General features: G+C 41.7%; 1 protein-coding gene across 1 annotated transcript in view; it reads left to right on the top strand.

The window, feature by feature from the left end:
* The first annotated feature begins 6,427 nt into the window (after nucleotides 1-6,427).
* Nucleotides 6,428-19,139, top strand: part of LOC126252771 (sialin-like) — a 114,587-nt gene continuing 101,875 nt past the window's right edge. The window contains exon 1 of the mRNA XM_049953698.1: nucleotides 6,428-6,506. Within this exon, the coding sequence (XP_049809655.1) occupies nucleotides 6,467-6,506 (40 nt within the window). The 5' untranslated portion in view covers nucleotides 6,428-6,466. The remainder of the gene's footprint in view (nucleotides 6,507-19,139) is intronic.

Below are 19,139 nucleotides of genomic sequence, written 5' to 3'. Positions count from 1 at the left end.
GCAGCAGATGAACAAGTAGGTAAAAAGTTGAGGGCTAGTGGAAATCCTTTGGTAACACAAGAGTTATTGAATTTAATCGATGGAAAGAGAAAATATAAAAAAATGCAGTAAATGAAGCAGGCGAATAGGAATACAAACGTCTAAAGATGAAATTGACAGGAAGTGCAAATTGACTAAGCAGGAATGACTAGAGGATAAATGTAGGGATGTAGATGCATATGTCACTTGGGGTAAGATTGATACTGCCTACAGGAAAATTGAAAAGACCTTTGGAGTAAAGAGAACCACCTGTGTGAATATCAAGAGCTGAGATGGAAAACCAGTCCTAAGAGTCGAGGTGCACGAAACGGAAGCCATGGTCGAGAAGGGAGTGAGACAGGACTGTAGCCTATCCCCAGTGTTATTCACTCTGTATAAGCAAGCAGCAAAGGAAACAAAAGAAAAATTTTGAGCAGGAATTAAACTTCAGGGAGAAGAAATAAAAACTTTGAGGTTTTCCGATGACATTGCAATTCTGTCAGAGACAGCAAAGTACTTGGAAGAGCAGTTGAACGGAATGGACAGTATCTTGAAAGATGTACTGTACATCATCAAAAGCAAAAAGGAGATAACGGGAATATAGTCGAATTAAATCAGGTGATGGTGAGGGAATTAGATTAGTAAATCAGATTTGCTATTTGGGAAGCAAAATAACTGATGATGGTCGAAGTAGAGAGGATATAAAATGTAAACAGGCAATGGCAAGAAAAGCGTTTCTGAAGAAGTGAAATTTGTTAATATCGAGTTTAGATGTACGCGTCAGGAAGCCCTTTCTAAAAGTATTTATCTGGAGTGTAGCCACGTATGGAAGTGAAACTTCGACTATAAATAGTTTAGCAAGAAAAGAATAGAAGCTATTGAAATGTGGTGCTACAGAAGAATACTGAAAACTAAAAGGGTGGATCACGTAACTAATGAGGAGGTACTGAATAGAATTGAGGAGAAGAGAAATTTGTAGTGAAACCTGATTAAATTAAGGGGTTGGTTGGTAGGACACATTCTGAGGCATCAAGGGATCACCAACTTAGTACTGGAGGGAAGCATGGAGACTAAAAATCTTAGAGGGAGACCAAGAGATGAATGCACTAAGCGGATTCAGAGGGATGTAGGATGCATTAGTTACTCAGAGATTAAGAGGTTTGCACAGGATAGAGTTTCATGGAGAGCTGCATCAAACCAGCCTTTGGACTGAAGACCACAACATCAACAACAGCCCATTCGTTATGGATTATTTTGATGCCTAGGCAGCAGACTTCCTTAACTTGGTCTACTTCGTCGTCACCAATTCTGATGTTAAGTTTCTCGCTATTCTAATTTCCACTACTTCTCATTAGTTTCGGCTTTCTTCGATTTACTCTCAGTCTATATTCAACAGATCCTGTAATTCTTCTTCACTATCACTGAAGATAGCTATGCTATTGTGAATCTTATCATTGATATTACTAATATCTTTTCACCTTTAATTTTAAACCCACTCTTGAAACATTCTTTTCTTTACATCATTGCTCCCTCGATGTATAGATTGAACAATAGGGGCAAAAGACTGCATCTCTGTATTAAAACTTTTTCAATTCAAGCAATTCATTCTCAGTCTTCTATTCTTATTGTCTCGTGTTGGTTCTTGCACATATTTTATATTACCCGTCTTTCCCGATAGATTGCACTTATTTTACTCACAATTTCGAACATCTTGTAGCTGTTTCACTGTCGAATGCTTTTTCCAGGTTGACGGAGCCTATGAGCGTGTCTTGATATTTTTTCAGTCTTGCTTCCATTATCAACGGCAACGCCAGAACTGCCTCTCTGGTCCTTTAAATTTCTTAAGGCCAAATTGATCGTCTTTTAACGCATTCTCAATTTTTTTTCGTTCTTCTGTATATTATTCTTATCAGCAACTTGGCTGCGTGAGCTGTTTAGCTGATTGTGGGCTAATTTTCGCACTTCGTGGCTCTTGCAAACTGCGGAATTGGGTGAATGTTGATTTTCTGAAAGTCTGATGGTTTGTCACCAGTCTTATACATTCTATACACCACCGTAAATGGCCGTTTTAATGCCACTTCGCCAAATAATTTAAGAAATTCCGATGTAATGTCGTCTGTCCCTTGTGTCTCCTTTGATCTCACATTATGTGATTAAAAGTATCCGGACACATGCTGGAATTCAGTATGGTGTTGGCCCACCCTTAGCCTTGATGACAGCTTCCACTCTCGCAGGCATACGGTCATTCAGGTGATGGAGTGTTTCCTGGGGAATGGCAGCCCATTCTTCACGGAGTGTTGCACTGAGGAGAGGTATCGATGTCGGTCGGTGAGGCCTGGCACGAATTCGGCGTGACAAAACATCCCAAAGGTGTTCTATAGGATTCGGGTCAGGACTCCGTGCAGGCCAGTCCATTACAGGGATGTTATTGTCGTGTAACCACTCCGCCACAGGCCGTGCATTATGAACAGGTGCTCGATCGTGTTGAACGATGCGATCAACATCCCCGAATTGCTCTTCAACAGTGGGAAGCAAGAAGGTGCTTAAAACTTCAATGTAGGTATGTGCTGTGATAGTGCCACGCAAAACAACAGGGGGCGCATGCCCCCTACATGAAAAACACGACCACACCATAACACCACCGCCTCCGAATTCTACTGTTGGCACTACACACGCTGGCAGATGACGTTCACCGGGAATTCGCCATATTCACACCCTGTCTTCGGATCGCCACATTGTGTACCGTGATTCGTCACTCCACACAATGTTTTTCCACTGTTCAATCGTCCGATGTTTACGCACCTTACACCAAGAGAGGCGTCGTTTGGCACTTATCGGCGTGATGTGTGGCTTATGAGCAGTCACTCGACCATGAAATCTAGGTTTTCTCACCTACCGCCTAACTGTCATAGTACTTGTAGTGGAACCTGATGCAATTTGGAATTCCCTGTGTGATGGTTTGGACAGATGTCGCCTACTACACATTACGACCCTCTCCAATTGTCGGCGGTCTCAGTCAGTCAAAAGACGAGGTCGGCCTTGTGAGTTTAAATATTTTGGTTGTGCCATGACTGTGTGCATTGATGGGTAAGAAAAGTCCTTGAAATTGGGATGTCAAAACACAGGCAGAATTTGAGGACGTGAAAAAGGTTTTTTTTCGAAGCTCCTCTCTCGTGACATCTAAGATGGATCTTGGTGCTGAGCTATTCCAAGGATTTGAGGTAGATGACGTGATGAAGCGTCATGCTGTTGCTTTTGCGAGACAGGTGCTCACGAAGTGTAAACACAACTATTTGGTCACTAGCTTGAAGCTCTAGCTCTTATGTGGGGTTTTATGAAATTTAGGTGTTATTTGTTAGGTCAGACAATCAAAGCGTATATTAATCACAGATTATTAGAATTTTCAGTGAGTGTGAAGCCGACTGGCGGTCGCTTAGCCAGGTGTGCACTTTGTGTATAAGAGATCAACTACATGATAGTTTATAGTCCTGGTAAAGACAACATCGTTGGTGAGGCTCTTTCGAGATCTCCTCTAGGGCTGAATTATGGGACCAAGGGTAATCTTAAGCAAAACACTTTCAGTCTCGTGTACATGCAGAACGTAGCATTTAATCATTTCATTACGAATTCAGTTGAGAATATTGAAGCCGGCCGAAGTGGCCGTGCGGTTAAAGGCGCTGCAGTCTGGAACCGCAAGACCGCTACGGTCGCAGGTTCGAATCCTGCCTCGGGCATGGATGTTTGTGATGTCCTTAGGTTAGTTAGGTTTAACTAGTTCTAAGTTCTAGGGGACTAATGACCTCAGCAGTTGAGTCCCATAGTGCTCAGAGCCATTTGAACCATTTGAGAATATTGAGACAGGGATTTATCATGGAAAGAAGTGAAGGCGAAGTGGAGAGATCCAAGCAAGATTGCAGTTAGGAAGTTTTAGGAAGACATAGATGATATTTTGTTTAAGAAAAGAAATGGAGACAATTTACAGTGGGTTGTTTGCATTTCTGAAGAATTACTGTACAAAGTGAGTTGGCACATTTGAGCTATTCCTTGTTGGTGCAATGAACTATTTTCAAGAACTTCGTGATTTATACTTTTTTTCAGTTGCAGAAGTGCATTTGCAAACTCTTGGCTGTATGCAAGCCTTGTCAAAGGGCAAACCCGTCGACAGTGTCTCATCATACACCTTTAATTTCTGATCATTACACCGAGAGTAACAGAGCTTGCAACGTAATGATTTATAGATTCTTGATTTATCAAACCCTGTTGGGTAAATTTATACAACCTATGGTCGAAGAAGATTCTGCGACCGGTAAGCTGCTCTGAATGTACACTCCTGGAAATGGAAAAAAGAACACATTGACACCGGTGTGTCAGACCCACCATATTTGCTCCGGACACTGCGAGAGGGCTGTACAAGCAATGATCACACGCACGGCACAGCGGACACACCAGGAACCGCGGTGTTGGCCGTCGAATGGCGCTAGCTGCGCAGCATTTGTGCACCGCCGCCGTCAGTGTCAGCCAGTTTGCCGTGGCATACGGAGCTCCATCGCAGTCTTTAACACTGGTAGCATGCCGCGACAGCGTGGACGTGAACCGTATGTGCAGTTGACGGACTTTGAGCGAGGGCGTATAGTGGGCATGCGGGAGGCCGGGTGGACGTACCGCCGAATTGCTCAACACGTGGGGCGTGAGGTCTCCACAGTACATCGATGTTGTCGCCAGTGGTCGGCGGAAGGTGCACGTGCCCGTCGACCTGGGACCGGACCGCAGCGACGCACGGATGCACGCCAAGACCGTAGGATCCTACGCAGTGCCGTAGGGGACCGCACCGCCACTTCCCAGCAAATTAGGGACACTGTTGCTCCTGGGGTATCGGCGAGGACCATTCGCAACCGTCTCCATGAAGCTGGGCTACGGTCCCGCACACCGTTACGCCGTCTTCCGCTCACGCCCCAACATCGTGCAGCCCGCCTCCAGTGGTGTCGCGACAGGCGTGAATGGAGGGACGAATGGAGACGTGTCGTCTTCAGCGATGAGAGTCGCTTCTGCCTTGGTGCCAATGATGGTCGTATGCGTGTTTGCGCCGTGCAGGTGACCGCCACAATCAGGACTGCATACGACCGAGGCACACTGGGCCAACACCTGGCATCATGGTGTGGGGAGCGATCTCCTACACTGGCCGTACACCACTGGTGATCGTCCAGGGGACACTGAATAGTGCACGGTACATCCAAACCGTCATCGAACCCATCGTTCTACCATTCCTAGACCGGCAAGGGAACTTGCTGTTCCAACAGGACAATGCACGTCCGCATGTATCCCGTTCCACCCAACGTGCTCTAGAAGGTGTAAGTCAACTACCCTGGCCAGCAAGATCTCCGGATCTGTCCCCCATTGAGCATGTTTGGGACTGGATGAAGCGTCGTCTCACGCGGTCTGCACGTCCAGCACGAACGCTGGTCCAACTGAGGCGCCAGGTGGAAATGGCATGGCAAGCCGTTCCACAGGACTACATCCAGCATCTCTACGATCGTCTCCATCGGAGAATAGCAGCCTGCATTGCTGCGAAAGGTGGATATACACTGTACTAGTGCCGACATTGTGCATGCTCTGTTGCCTGTGTCTATGTGCCTGTGGTTCTGTCAGTGTGATCATGTGATGTATCTGACCCCAGGAATGTGTCAATAAAGTTTCCCCTTCCTGGGACAATGAATTCACGGTGTTCTTATTTCAATTTCCAGGAGTGTATATATCGTCTAGGAATCATGTGAGGAGATAACACAACTAGGACACATATACTTGCATACGGGCTATTACTTCTCATAATATTGGCATTTAATACCCTCTGCCATGCACTGTACAGTGACTTGTGGAGTATGTAAATACACGTAAATTAGCCTTAAATGAGCATGGTAGTACAAGTTCTGAAGCAGCAACGGGTATGAGACACGTGTTTCTCACATTATGCTTTATTTTGATGTGTACAAGTAGCTGTCGACGTGAAGCAAAATCTCCGCTCCGATGTTTCGCTTTCTGTGGTAACGATAAGTGAAACGTGCGAGCAGGGTTTAGCAGGTGTAGCTGCGCGCTCCTCTCCTATGACACGTGAGCCACCAGACGTGAAAAGTTGTTTGCGCTGTGCTTAGTGCGCATTAAGCTTCGCCTCCAGCAGGACAGGAGATTCATACGGCCTAGCAAGCAGTCAAGTTCACATGTAAAATGATGTAACGTGGCTGTTACATAACACAAGTTTGTGACAGAGGAATCTGGGTGATTTCTTGAGCGTCTCAGCTTCTGTTACAATACGTCTCTCCTCATTCTTCTTCACCACTCTTCGCATTTTCTTGTGGAAGCTCCGGAGTGAATAAAAACTGGCACACTAGCGCAGAACCGTGGAGTCGGTGGGAAACAGGCCTCCAGCATTCGGGTGGCTTACTTCAGAAACAGAATGACAACAGCTGTGACGGCGGCGCCGCAGGACAGCGCGGGTGAGCCATTGTTTACATCGTGTTTATGTCACTGGTTTTTTTTCTAATCTCCTTCTTTTCTTCTCACGTTTAAACGGTACGTTTAGGCTCGTTACTTGCCCCGACTGTTTTTACTTTCTTAACATCTCCAAATCTCTTCATTAATCAATTGCGTTCTTTCTTGCAATTTCCTGATCGTTTCCATGAAATCATCATGAAGTTTACAAAACTAACAACGAGACGGCTAACATTTGCCGCCAGAAGGTCGCTACTGGTAAGGCACTTCCTTCTTACCCTGCCCTCGACACTCTGACCGTGGGCAGTGGACATCTCGTGGGGCGGACCATAGTAACATGATTCGCCCCCCTACCCCAATCATACCTCAGATCCTACATACATTCTTGGTTCACATCGTTGTCTGACACATGTCCAACTTGTCATCATGTCTGTGGCTCTCGCACGATCGTTGACAGTCTTGTACAGGTGATGATAATGATGATGATTATGATGGAAGTAGAAAGTGAAAGAGTGTGAAATCCTGCAGTGCCACATGATCTACGCTACCAAAAAACATAAATATACGAATGGGGCCCAAATACTGTTACAGATGCCATATTGTAAATAAAGCGTCAATGAGCGTTTTTACATTGTTGTATCACATTATAATGACCTCCACGTAAATGTGTCTGAACTCATAATCCTCGGCGTGCGTCACGTGATGTGCACTGGCAAGCAGGTGTTGAAGGTTTGCATTTATCTTACTGTTGTCGTAAGTAAACAAAGTAATTTATCTGAGACGCAAAAGGGGATGTCGATTGGTTAACTAATCTCGAAAAGATAAGATTTTTTTCTGAAAAACTGTAGTTTGTACTCTGTTTTCATGTCTTTACCATGAATGTCGTACGTATTTATCTCAGACTAATTCATTTAACCTCCGCCGACAAACCTGCACATCTGTATATCCTCACGGAATAATTCTGTACAATACTAAAACGTGGCGTTATTATAATACGAGCCTATAGATAGTGCCATTAATTGCCCTGTTGTCACTGTTGACGCCTGTCAGTATCACATTTACATCTACATCTATGTCTACATCTAGTTCATTAGTTACTTGCATGTTCTGTGGATCATAACTGCGTCCTCTCACTACGATATGGAACACATCAGCTTTGCGGATATAGCACACCATCTCAGCATAAAATATTGTAACATTGTGACCGTTTACATGATTACTTAAGTGTTTTTTCCGTGCATACAGTGGCTTATAGTTAACTCTGTTCAGTCTCTCTCTCTCTCTCTCTCTATCTCCCTACCTTTTTCTCTCTCTCTCTCTCTCTCCTTCTCCATAAAATGCGCGCGCGCACACACACACACATACAAACACACACAATCTAACTACTACGTTTTTAGAAATTTGTCCGAAGAACGGAAGCAGTTGTCAGATATAATTTTACTTTCTGTTTGCAGTTAATTTTATTATACATCGAATGAAAATTTTTTATGGCTGAGTATCTCACGCGTTCCGGTGCCACACTAAGGATGAATGATGTATAGTGTAAATTATTTCTCCTTCTAGCCTTATGTTTATGAATGTTACTGTTGTTTTCAAACTGAAAATCACTGTTCACAACAAACTTCATGAGGAAGTAACTGTACTTTTAGTCTGTTGTCAATATTCGCAACTGGTTAAAGAGATGTCAACAAAAAGCTGTAGAGTTGATACCAAGTATTATTCTGATTGCACGCTTCAGTGCAACAAACACTTTTCTCCTCCATGACGAGTGACCCCAGAATATCGTGCCATAATTAGTGAATAAAAATGGGAACACCAGTTCAACATTTTCGTCTCCAAACTTTGCTATCCGTAACGCAAAATTTGCAGACATTGACGAATATCTGTAACAAGTGACTTCCAGTTAACATTTTTATCAATTTTAACACCTAAAAATTTAGAATAGTCTGTTTCATTTACTGCATGCATTATTTCTGAAGGCATGGTCAGGATTTGTGGAGTCCTGTGTATTGTGTTTTATCAAAAATTAGTGACAGTACATTTACACTGAACCAGTTATTAATTTTCAATCAAATAGTATTTACATTTCATGTTTTGAAGTTACTGATTTAGGCTTGATTATAAAATGTACATCGTAAACAACGAGAATAATATCTGCTTTTTGGATATGTGCTCGGAGATATTTTACACAGAGTGAATCACCTAAAACTTGCATCACAAAGACTGCAGAAATGGAAAGTGCTATTGATGTGCGGTTTTCACAGAATGGATTGGTAGTCAGGGATTCGTACTGTCAGCCAATGAAAAGATTGCAATAAAACTTAAAAAATATTTTTGTGCAAATATACACTTTTTAAATGGAACCATCACTAATAACATTAACGCACTAAAATTAGGGCAAATTACAATGTCAGTGGTATCTGTTCCAGGAGTCTAGAGCAAATCATTTACGAGTTATTATATTTTGAAAAGTTTTCACACCGACACTTGTTTGTGTCATTCAATCTGCGTAGTTGCTAGGTATGATGTTGTTATATTTGCTTACAATATGGTTGTGTGTTCCTTTAGCGCACCGCTACTTACTAGTCAGTTAGTGTGTGACAGTCCAGTAGCAGGATTCACCAGCGCAGAAAAAGACGACATGCCCAAGGTGCATGGAGTGTGTTGAAAGAATGCAGTTCGATCCTGTACGGCGTATGCGACAACATATGCCAACAGACGTCAAACATATAGTGCATTATTTATCAACTTCCTCAGCCAGTTACGTGAAGCTGCTAGTGCAACATCTAGGCAACATAACGGAAGGAAACAAGTAACGACAGAACAGGGGGAAATTAATTTTCAAACTTCTGTGGCAGTTGATACGCACGTTAGCTCCCGCGCAATCTCAAGAGGAAGTTGCATGCCACGAAAATGTCCTACGCATCCTCCATCGACCTAGGTTCCAGTCCTGTCACATTTCTCCCATCAGGAGCTGCATGGAAATGATTATGAGAACTGTGTTTGCTTTTGTACATGGGCATTAAGACAGGTTACTCCAGATGTATCATGTACCCATATTCTTGTTTACTGATGAGGCCACATTTACCAATCATGGCCAGGTAAACTGCTGAAACAAACTCTATTGCTCTGTTGACAGTCCCCGTTGGTTTCTTCAGGTGGAAGGTCAGCGTCCATGGAGTGAAAACATGTGGTGTGGGATAGTGAACCATCAGCTCATTGGTCCGTGTTTCATAGGTGGAACACAGAAAGCGCACATGTATCGCAGCGTCCTAAAAGACCATCTTCGATGGATGGTAGAAGACGTTCCTCTGCAGACTAGGAGGAACCTGTGATACCAACACGATGGCTGTCCAGCCCATAGTGCACGAAGTACTACTGCATGTCTTCAACTTTTGTAGTCCTGTCTTCCTCAGTTGCGTGCAATATTACGGTATATTGATAATTTTTACTTATGGATCGTCTGACAGCAACTGAATAAAACACAATTTTAGTGCCATACGCGTTTCGCCTTTACTTTCTGCAAGGCATCATCAGTGGCCTGGAATATGTACATATGTTAGCTATTTTATTTAAATTTTTGTCACTATGCCTATAGGTTATAAACAGTTCTGGTGGTTGGTATTTCCTATTAAGTAGTAATGTTTTGAACTGTACTTACAGGTTGCGTGGACAATTTCTTACATATTACGCTCCTGTTGCATTTTTGGTGTTGTTCTTCTTCTTATGAACACCAATTTGCGGTTTTTTCCACATTCCACAGCACTATGCACTGAACGCTTGTTTTAATGCAATGTTTTGGTTTCTGTTGCCGACTGTCAAATGTTTTTGCCAAAGATCGAATGTTATTGCCAAACTTACGTGTGTAACTATTGAAGTATCTGTGGTCTGTTCGTGTATGCATTTGTGTGTGCGTTTGTGTATGTGTGTGTGTGTGTGTGTGTGTGTGTGTGTGTGTGTCTGTATTTTGGAGTTATATAAATATTTTTTTATTATTTTTTGGCTGTGTACGAGGCGCGGCTAGAAAAAAACCGGACTGATGCTGGAAAAAACATTTATTTACAATTATTTACAATTTCATGTTATCTCCTTCAATGTACTCTCCTCCTCGGTCTCCACACCGCTCCATACGAATTTTTCCACTGTTCATAGCAATGCTGCAGATCATTTTCGGTAAGTCCATACATTACTTCCGTCGCTTTTTCTTTTACTGCAACAGTCTCAAATCTAGTTCCTTTCAAAGCTGACTTGACTTTAGGGAAAAGAAAAAAGTCACAGGGGGCCAAATCAGGTGAGTAGGGTGGATGATCTAAGATGGGAATGTTGTGTTTTGCCAAAAACGTCTTCACTGACAACGCACTGTGAGCTGGGGCATTGTCTTGGTGAAGGATCCATGACTTTTTTCTCCACAAATCGTTCCGTTTTCTCCGTACTCGCTCACGTAGGGTAGCCAGGACGCTAATGTAGTAATGCTGATTCACTGTTTGTCCCTCTGGTACCCAATCAATGTGCACAATCCCTTTGATGTCAAAAAAAACAATCATCATTGCCTTGAATTTCGATTTTGACATTCGTGCTTTTTTTTTTTGTCGTGGAGAACCAGGAGTTTTCCAATGCATCGATTGGCGTTTAGTTTCGGGATCGTAAGTAAAAAACCGCGATTCATCGCAAGTAATAACATTTTGTAAGAAGGTGGGATCACTTTCAATGTTTTCCAGGATGTCAGAACAAATCATTCTTCGGCGTTCCTTCTGTTCAATTGTGAGACACTTTGGAACCATTTTTGAACACACTTTGTTCATGTTGAAACTTTCATGAAGAATCTGCCTAACACTTTCCTTGTCAACTCCTGTTAACTCAGACACTGCTCTGATTGTTAAACGGCGATCTTGTCGAACAAGTTTACCGATTTTTTCAATGTTTGCATCAGTTTTTGCTGACAATGGTCTGCCAGTGCGAGTGTCATCACTGGTGTCTTCGCGGCCATCTTTAAATCGTTTAAACCACTCAAACACTTGTGTTCGCGATAAACAATCATCGCCGTACACTTGTTGTAACATTACAAACGTTTCACTTGCAGATTTTCCTAGTTTGAAACAAAATTTGATGTTAACACGCTGTTCTTTCTGTACACTCAACATTTTCCGACGCACAGACAAAACGTCAACTACTTAAAACAGACGCCACGGGCAGTCTGAGTGCAGGAGGCAGATTGAACTCGAGCAGTAGGCGGAGCGAGAGTCACGTGACAGGCCACGCGACTTTCAGCCTTATTGCGTTCGTTTTATTGTTTCACCAGTACTAGTCCGGTTTTTTTCTAGCCACACCTCGTATGTGTGTGTGTGTATGTGTGTGTGTGTGTGTGTGTGTGTGTGTCCAGATGGTGTGGGGAAGAGTTTTTTTGTTTTATGTTATCATTTCCTTTATTAAGTGTAGTAGGGAGCCTGTGCTGATGTGTGTTTGTTCATTTATCACATGTTTGTTTTCTGCTATGGCTTTCTGGATGTGGAAGTTTTCTTGCATTTGTATAAGATGTTTGTCATGGTTGCTTATTCTCATTATTTTCATTTCTTGTTCCATGTTTGTAGGATGATGGTTGTAGTGTTTTAAATGCTCTGCAAATGTGGAATGGTTTGTTTCATACTTCCAACATCTGATATGTTCTTTGTATCTTGTTTCAAAATTCCTGCATGTCATGCCTCTGTATACTGCATCACAACTTTGACATTCAAGTTTAAATATTCCTGATTGTTGGAATTTGTCCCTCTTGGTAGCTGGCTGGCTTAGGTGTGATTGAAGGGTTTGCCCAGGCTTATATGCTATTTTGAAGCCCTGTCTCTTTAGGATGTTTGCAACTCTGTGTGTTAGTTTATGTGTGTAGGTCATGGTGTACCATCTGGTTCTTTTCTGTGTGGTGTTGTCATTGTGTGTGTTTGTTGAGTGTGTTTGTAAGTTTTCAGCTTGTGAGTTCTTTTGTATTGTGGAAATGTTGTGTTTATTTTTTATTTGTGTTTTTATTTTATGATTGAGCCTGTGTACCACATAGGAAATACCAACCACCAGAACTGTTTATAACCTATAGGCACAGTGACAAAAATGTAAATGAAATAGCTAACATATGTACATATTCCAGGCCACTGATGATGCCTTGCATAAAATAAAGGCGAAACGCGTATGGCACTAAAATTGTGTTTTATTCAGTTGCTGTCAGACGGTCCATAAGTAAAAATTATCAATATACCGTAATACTACTGCATGTCTTCATAAACTGTTTACAAATCGTTGGACTGGACGCAGAGGACTTATAACTTGGTCTGCCAGTTGCCCTGATTTCACGCCCGAAGACTTTTTTCTGTGGGTTAAGCTTGATGACGCTGTCTACAAGAACATACCAACTGCACCCGACGATACGCAACGGCCTATTACTGTAACCTGCTCGGACATCTCCGCTGAAATACTAGCACGTGTGCAGCAGTCGTTCCATGCCAGACTGGAAGATACTGTACTAGTTTCGTCGTGGGAACGTTTCAAAATACGATATCTCGTAAATGACTTGTACTACAATCCTGCAACAAACACCATTGACATTCCAATTTATCCGACTTTTAGTCTGTTAATGTCAATAATGCTGAAGATTAGATGGGTAGATCACATAACTAATGAGGAGGTGTTGAATAGGACTGGGGAGAAGAGAAGTTTGTGGCACAACTTGACTAGAAGAAGGGATCGGTTGGTAGGACATGTTCTGAGGCATCAAAGGATCACCAATTTAGTATTGGAGGGCAGCGTGGAGGGTAAAAATCATAGAGGGAGACCAAGAGGTGAATACACCAAGCAGATTCAGAAGGATGTAGGTTGCAGTAGGTACTGGGAGATGATGAAGCTTGCACAGGATAGAGTAGCATGGAGAGCTGCATCAAACCAGTCTCAGGACTGAAGACCACAACAACAACAATGTCAATATGTGTTGTTCCACTGAAAATAGTGTGTGTTTGCACAAAAAAATACGGTTTCTAAGTATTATTACAATCTGTTTATCGCCGAACAGTACGAACCTCTGACTAACAATCCATTCCGTGAAAACCGCACAGCAATACCACTTTCCATTTACACATTATTTGCTGTGCAAGTTTTAGGCGATTCACCGGGTATATAACAAGAACATGATCAACCCAATGTCGATCCTTGTGATACGCCTGTCGTGATTACTACCCATTCTTAAGGGGCTTTTTCATTGTTTAGATTCCAGGAGTTTCTTAATGCAACATTCTGCAGTTGTTTAGATAGACTGGATGAAAACCAGTTACCAGCATGATCTCTGATACCATAATACTTGAGCTTATCTAGCAGAATTCCATGAATTGCAACTCCCAAAATGGTTCAAATGGCTCTGAGCACTATGGGACTCAACTGCTGTGGTCATAAGTCCCCTAGAACTTAGAACTACTTAAACCTAACTAACCTAAGGACATCACACACATCCATGCCCGAGGCAGGATTCGAACCTGCGACCGTAGCGGTCGTGCGGTTCCAGACTGTAGCGCCTTTAACCGCTCGGCCACTCCGGCCGGCTGCAACTCCCAAATCCTCTACAAATAAAGGAAAAACATACGTATTCAAAGAAGCAGATAAAAACTCGCTTGGCGCCTTCCTGAAAGAGAATATTCACTCCTTCCAAATTAACAATGAAATGTAACGGTAACTCTACATAAGCAACACTACAAATTGACATAAAAATATTGATACAGATACAAAAAAGGCCGAAAATAGGTGTTACAGCAAGTGTAGACCAGATGTGACTTGAATTCGGATAAATAGTATCGACAGAAGTTGAGAGATTTATACCAATTAAATTAACAAACGACAGAGCATGTCAAAACACTATTGCAACAACGACAGGAAAAGCATACCAAATTTAAACAAAAGCAAAATCCCCAAGATTGACGATCTTTTACAGAAGCTCAAAATTTAGCTTGGACTTCAATGCGAGATGTTTATAATAGTTTCCACAACGAAACTTTGTCTCTAAACTTGGCAGAAAATCCAAAGAGATCCTGGCCGTATGAAAAGTATGCTAGCGGCAAGACACAATCAATGCCTCCTCTGCGCAATGGCAATGGAAATACTATCGATAATAGTGTTACTAAAGCAGAGTTACGAAAGACAGCCTTCCTAAATTTCTTCACCAAAGAAGACGAAATAAATATTCTAGACTTCGAATCAAGGATAGCTGCCAACATTAGTAGTGAAACAATTTAATCACTTATTAAAAGCAACTCTTTCGGTCTAGACTGTATACCAATGAGGTTCCTTTCAAAGTAATCAAGAACAGCTACCAACATGAGAAGTGAAACAACTTAATCACTTAATAAAAGCAATTCTTCCGGTCCAGACTGTATACCAATTAGGTTCCTTTCAAACTATGTTGATGTAATAGTTCCATATACAACAGTTATATACAACCGATCGCTCGACGAAAGATCCGTATCCAAAGACTGGAATGTTGCACAGGTCACACCAATATTCAAGAAACGCAATAGGAATAATCCACTAAATTACAGCCCCATATCACTAACTTCGAAAAGCAGCAGGATTTTAGAAGATATGTTGTGTTCGAAGGTTATGAATTACCTCGAAGAGTACGGCCTACCGGTACATAGCACGGATTTGGAAAACATTTGTGATACACTGTTAGCTCTTTGCACATGAACCGTTGAGTGCTATCGACAAGGGATTTCATGTTGATTTCGTATTTCTAGATTTCCAGAATGCTTTTGACACCGTACCCCACAAGCGGTCTGTAATCAAATTGCGTGCTTATGGAATATCGTCTTAGTTATGCGACTAGATTCGTGATTTTCTGTCAGAGAGGCCACAGTTCGTAGTAAATGACGGAAAGTCATCGAGTGAAACAGAAGTGCATTCTGTCGTTCCCCATGGTAGCGTTATAGGTCCTCTGCGGCTTCTTATCTACATAAATGATTTAGGAGACAATCTGAGCAGCCATCTTATGATGTTTGCAGATGATGTTGTCGTTTATGTCTAACAAAGTCATCAGAAGATCAAACCCAATTGCAAAACTATTTAGGTAAGATATCTGTGTGGTGTGGAAATTGGCAACTGACACCAAATAAAGAAAAATGTGAGGTTATCCAAATGAGTGCTAAAAGGAATCCGTTAAAATTCGGTTACACGGTAAATCAATCAAACCTAAACGCCGTACATTCATCTAAATTCGCAGGAATTACAATTACGAACAACTTAAACTGAAAAGAACACACAGCAAATGTTGTGGGGATGGCGAACCAAAGACTGGTTCTATTGGCAGAACACTTAGAAGGTACAACACATCTACTAAAGAGGCTGCCTACACTACATTTGCCCGTCCTCGTTTGGAGTACTGCTGCGCAGTGTGGGATCCTTACCAGATAGTGTTAACGGAGTTCATCGAGAGATAGTGTCACGGACGTGATACAGGATTTGGGGTGGAAATCATCAAAACAAAGGCCGTTCTGGAGGATCTTCTCACGAAATTTCAATCACCAACTTTCTCCTCCTAATGCGAAAACATTTTGTTGACGCCGAGCTACTTAGGGAGAAAAGATCATCATAATAAATTAAGCGAAACCAGAGTTCGCACTGAAAGATATAGATGTTCCTTTTTTCCGCACGCTGTTCGAGATTGGAATAGTAGAGAATTAGTGTGAAGATCGTGCGACGAACTCTCTGGCAGATGTGATTTGCAGAGTAGCCATGTAGGTGTGGATGTAGATGTAGAGCTTCCCATTGAAGAGCGCTTAACACAAGGTGACTCCGTATGTCCAAAACTATTTTTATCAGTCCTAGAAGAAGCAGTATCTAAATTTAATTGAAAAACAAAGGGCATCAAAGTTCTGGGAAATATTTAAAAACCTGATATTTGTTGAAGATATTGTTCTGTTTGTATGCAGTATAGCGAATACTAGTTAGTTGCAGTAGTCTGCTCTGAATTTGGTGTCAAAATGAACTATGACAAAACCAAGAGCATGATGAGCGAATGGACAACCGAGAAAAATAAATGTGTTGGCAGTAACAATTGAAAAGGGTCACAGAATATGTCTGTTTCCGTCAGCTTGTAAACATGAAAGGAATCTTAAAACCAGAACTATTTCGATATTGGCTGGCAAACTCACGGGAGCTCTTCAGTTCTTAGGCCTAAGATGTCGGCTGAGCTGAAGCAAAGGGTTTTTCATCCATGTATGTTACCAGTAAGAGCTTACGACTGTGAGACATGAGATCAGTGCCAGAAAAGTCATAGTAGCTCAAAGAGGCATGGAAGGACATATGTTGGGTTACACATGGAAAGACAGAAAGAAATTAGTGAACATTAGACGCACAACCAAAATCAGTGACATAATGGAAAGAGCAGATTCCTTGAAATGGCGCTGGGCTGGCCATTTTTTCCAATTTACCAAAAAAGAAAGACTGGAATATCTCTGGACAAATGGGCAGAGACTTACGAAGGGCAGCTGGATTCAGATGGCAACTGGAAGCTCAAAATCGACAGAAATGGAAGAACCTGGCGCTATCCTATTTTACACCCCGGCTCGAAGAAGCCGTATCAGCAATTGACTGAACTAGCTGACGATGATGACTATATAAAGAACAAGATTTTAGTACTTTACACGAGATAATATCAACTCCGTAACGATTTTTTTATTTTGAGGGAGTTCATTACATTCCGTATTTCTTTGGAAGAGCTTGGAGTTATTGTAGCTGAAGATGAAGATGATACTCAAACCCAACAGGAACTCACAAAACAATTGAATGTGACGCAGAAAGCCGTTTCTCTTAGGTTAAAAGCTATGTGAGAGGTGCAGAAAGTTGGAAAACAGGTTCCGCATGAACTGAATGAAAGACAAAAAGCAGACCGAAAGACCACTTGTGAAATGCTGCTCGCCAGAAACAAAAGAAAGTTGTTTCTCCAACAAATAGTGACAGGTGATGATTTTGAGAATCCTAAGCGTCGTATATTATGGGTCAATCCAGACAAACCATCGACATCCACTGGGAAGACCAAATCGCTTTGTAAAGAAAACAATGTTCTGTGATTGGTGGGATCACAAGGGTGTCATCTATTCTGAGCTGCTAAAACCTGGTGAAACCGTTAACACCGATCGCTACCAACAGCAAATGATCGATTTAAATAGAGCATTACGTGAAAAACGACCGGAATATGGAAGGCAACACAAAGTCATATTGCTCCATGATAACGCTCCATCACATACAACAAAACGGGTTGGGAAGCGATCGAGGCGTTCAGTTGGGAAATACTAGGAAATGCGGCTTATTCTCCAGATTTGACTCCGTCCGATTACCGTCTGTTTGCATCACTGGGACACGCTGTCGCTGAACAATGCTTCATTTCGTATGAAAATGTACGAGAATGGCTCGCTTACTGGTGCGCTTCGAAAGAACTATTTTTTTTTGCCTTGGCCACTCGTCTGCCGGAGATGTGGGAGAAATGTATAAATAGTAACGGAGATTATTTTGTATAAAATGTTGTTTATTAGTTTCAAACAACAGACGTGTAATTATTGCAACCGAATTCCGGTTTCATACTTCTACATCTGGTTCACATCCCTCCAGTCTGTTTCCTGTATTACTACCTTAAAGCTGTGTGTTGTCTGTATATTAATTGCTCTAACTGTGATCAGGTAAGTTGTTTGGCATTGCTACTTGTGCATATGGTCACAGAGGTCATTCACTGCTGGATAAACATTCATATCACCTTTACATGTTCCCAAACAAAAATTTTGTTTGTTAGAGTAATATCATGGTAATATTAACATTACTTGCTGAACGTGTTAAGTAACATTGCAAAACTCTAATTTTATTTGAATATTTCATAAAATTAATATTAAAATCTCCACATACTGTCATTTGCTCTCTTTTTATGTTATGTTGTGTGTAATTATTCAGATTTGTAAGAATGTTCGAACGTTTCTTATTGCGGATACGTATACACTGTAACAATTATAAATGACTTTTCTGAGAGCAGTACTTCACACACGAGGAAATACGCAAACAAATGAAGCACACCGGTTGTTTCTTCTAACGCTGAATAACCTTATATAAACTTATCGGAAATCGAACTCGCCTTAATTTCTGTGTATAAACGCAAAGTACTTCGCACTTAGAATTTTTCACGTAATAGAAATGTAAACAAAAAAAATCAAGACGAAAGTTGCCCCGTTTTTATCGTAAACAAATTAAAACCTGAATGTGTGATTTATCTTGTTACTAAATTTTCACATTTAAGTAGTAATCCGACTGGAATCGTGAAATTTCTGTATTCTGAAGCGGAATACATTTATTTATTATGTAATATAGATCCGATTAATAGCTTTACCGTAGCGCGAAATGACAGCGTCTCGTCTGCAACCAAAGATATGACATAGTCCGCAAACCAATGATAAGTACATGGCAAAGAGTAATTCCCATCGAAACACGTGTTAGTTTTCCTTCTTACCCCATTCGCATATGGGAAACTTGATGCATGGTTGCTTAAATGCCTCTGTGTCTACTTCATCTATCGATGACTTCCCACCACAAAATCCTCATTCCAGACACAAATTGATACCTCATATGCTGGTACC

This window comes from Schistocerca nitens, chromosome 4, assembly GCF_023898315.1.
Source record: "Schistocerca nitens isolate TAMUIC-IGC-003100 chromosome 4, iqSchNite1.1, whole genome shotgun sequence".
Lineage (NCBI taxonomy): Eukaryota > Metazoa > Arthropoda > Insecta > Orthoptera > Acrididae > Schistocerca > Schistocerca nitens.
The sequence above is the reverse complement of the archived record's forward strand: the minus strand, read 5'-3'. Positions and strand labels throughout refer to the sequence as shown.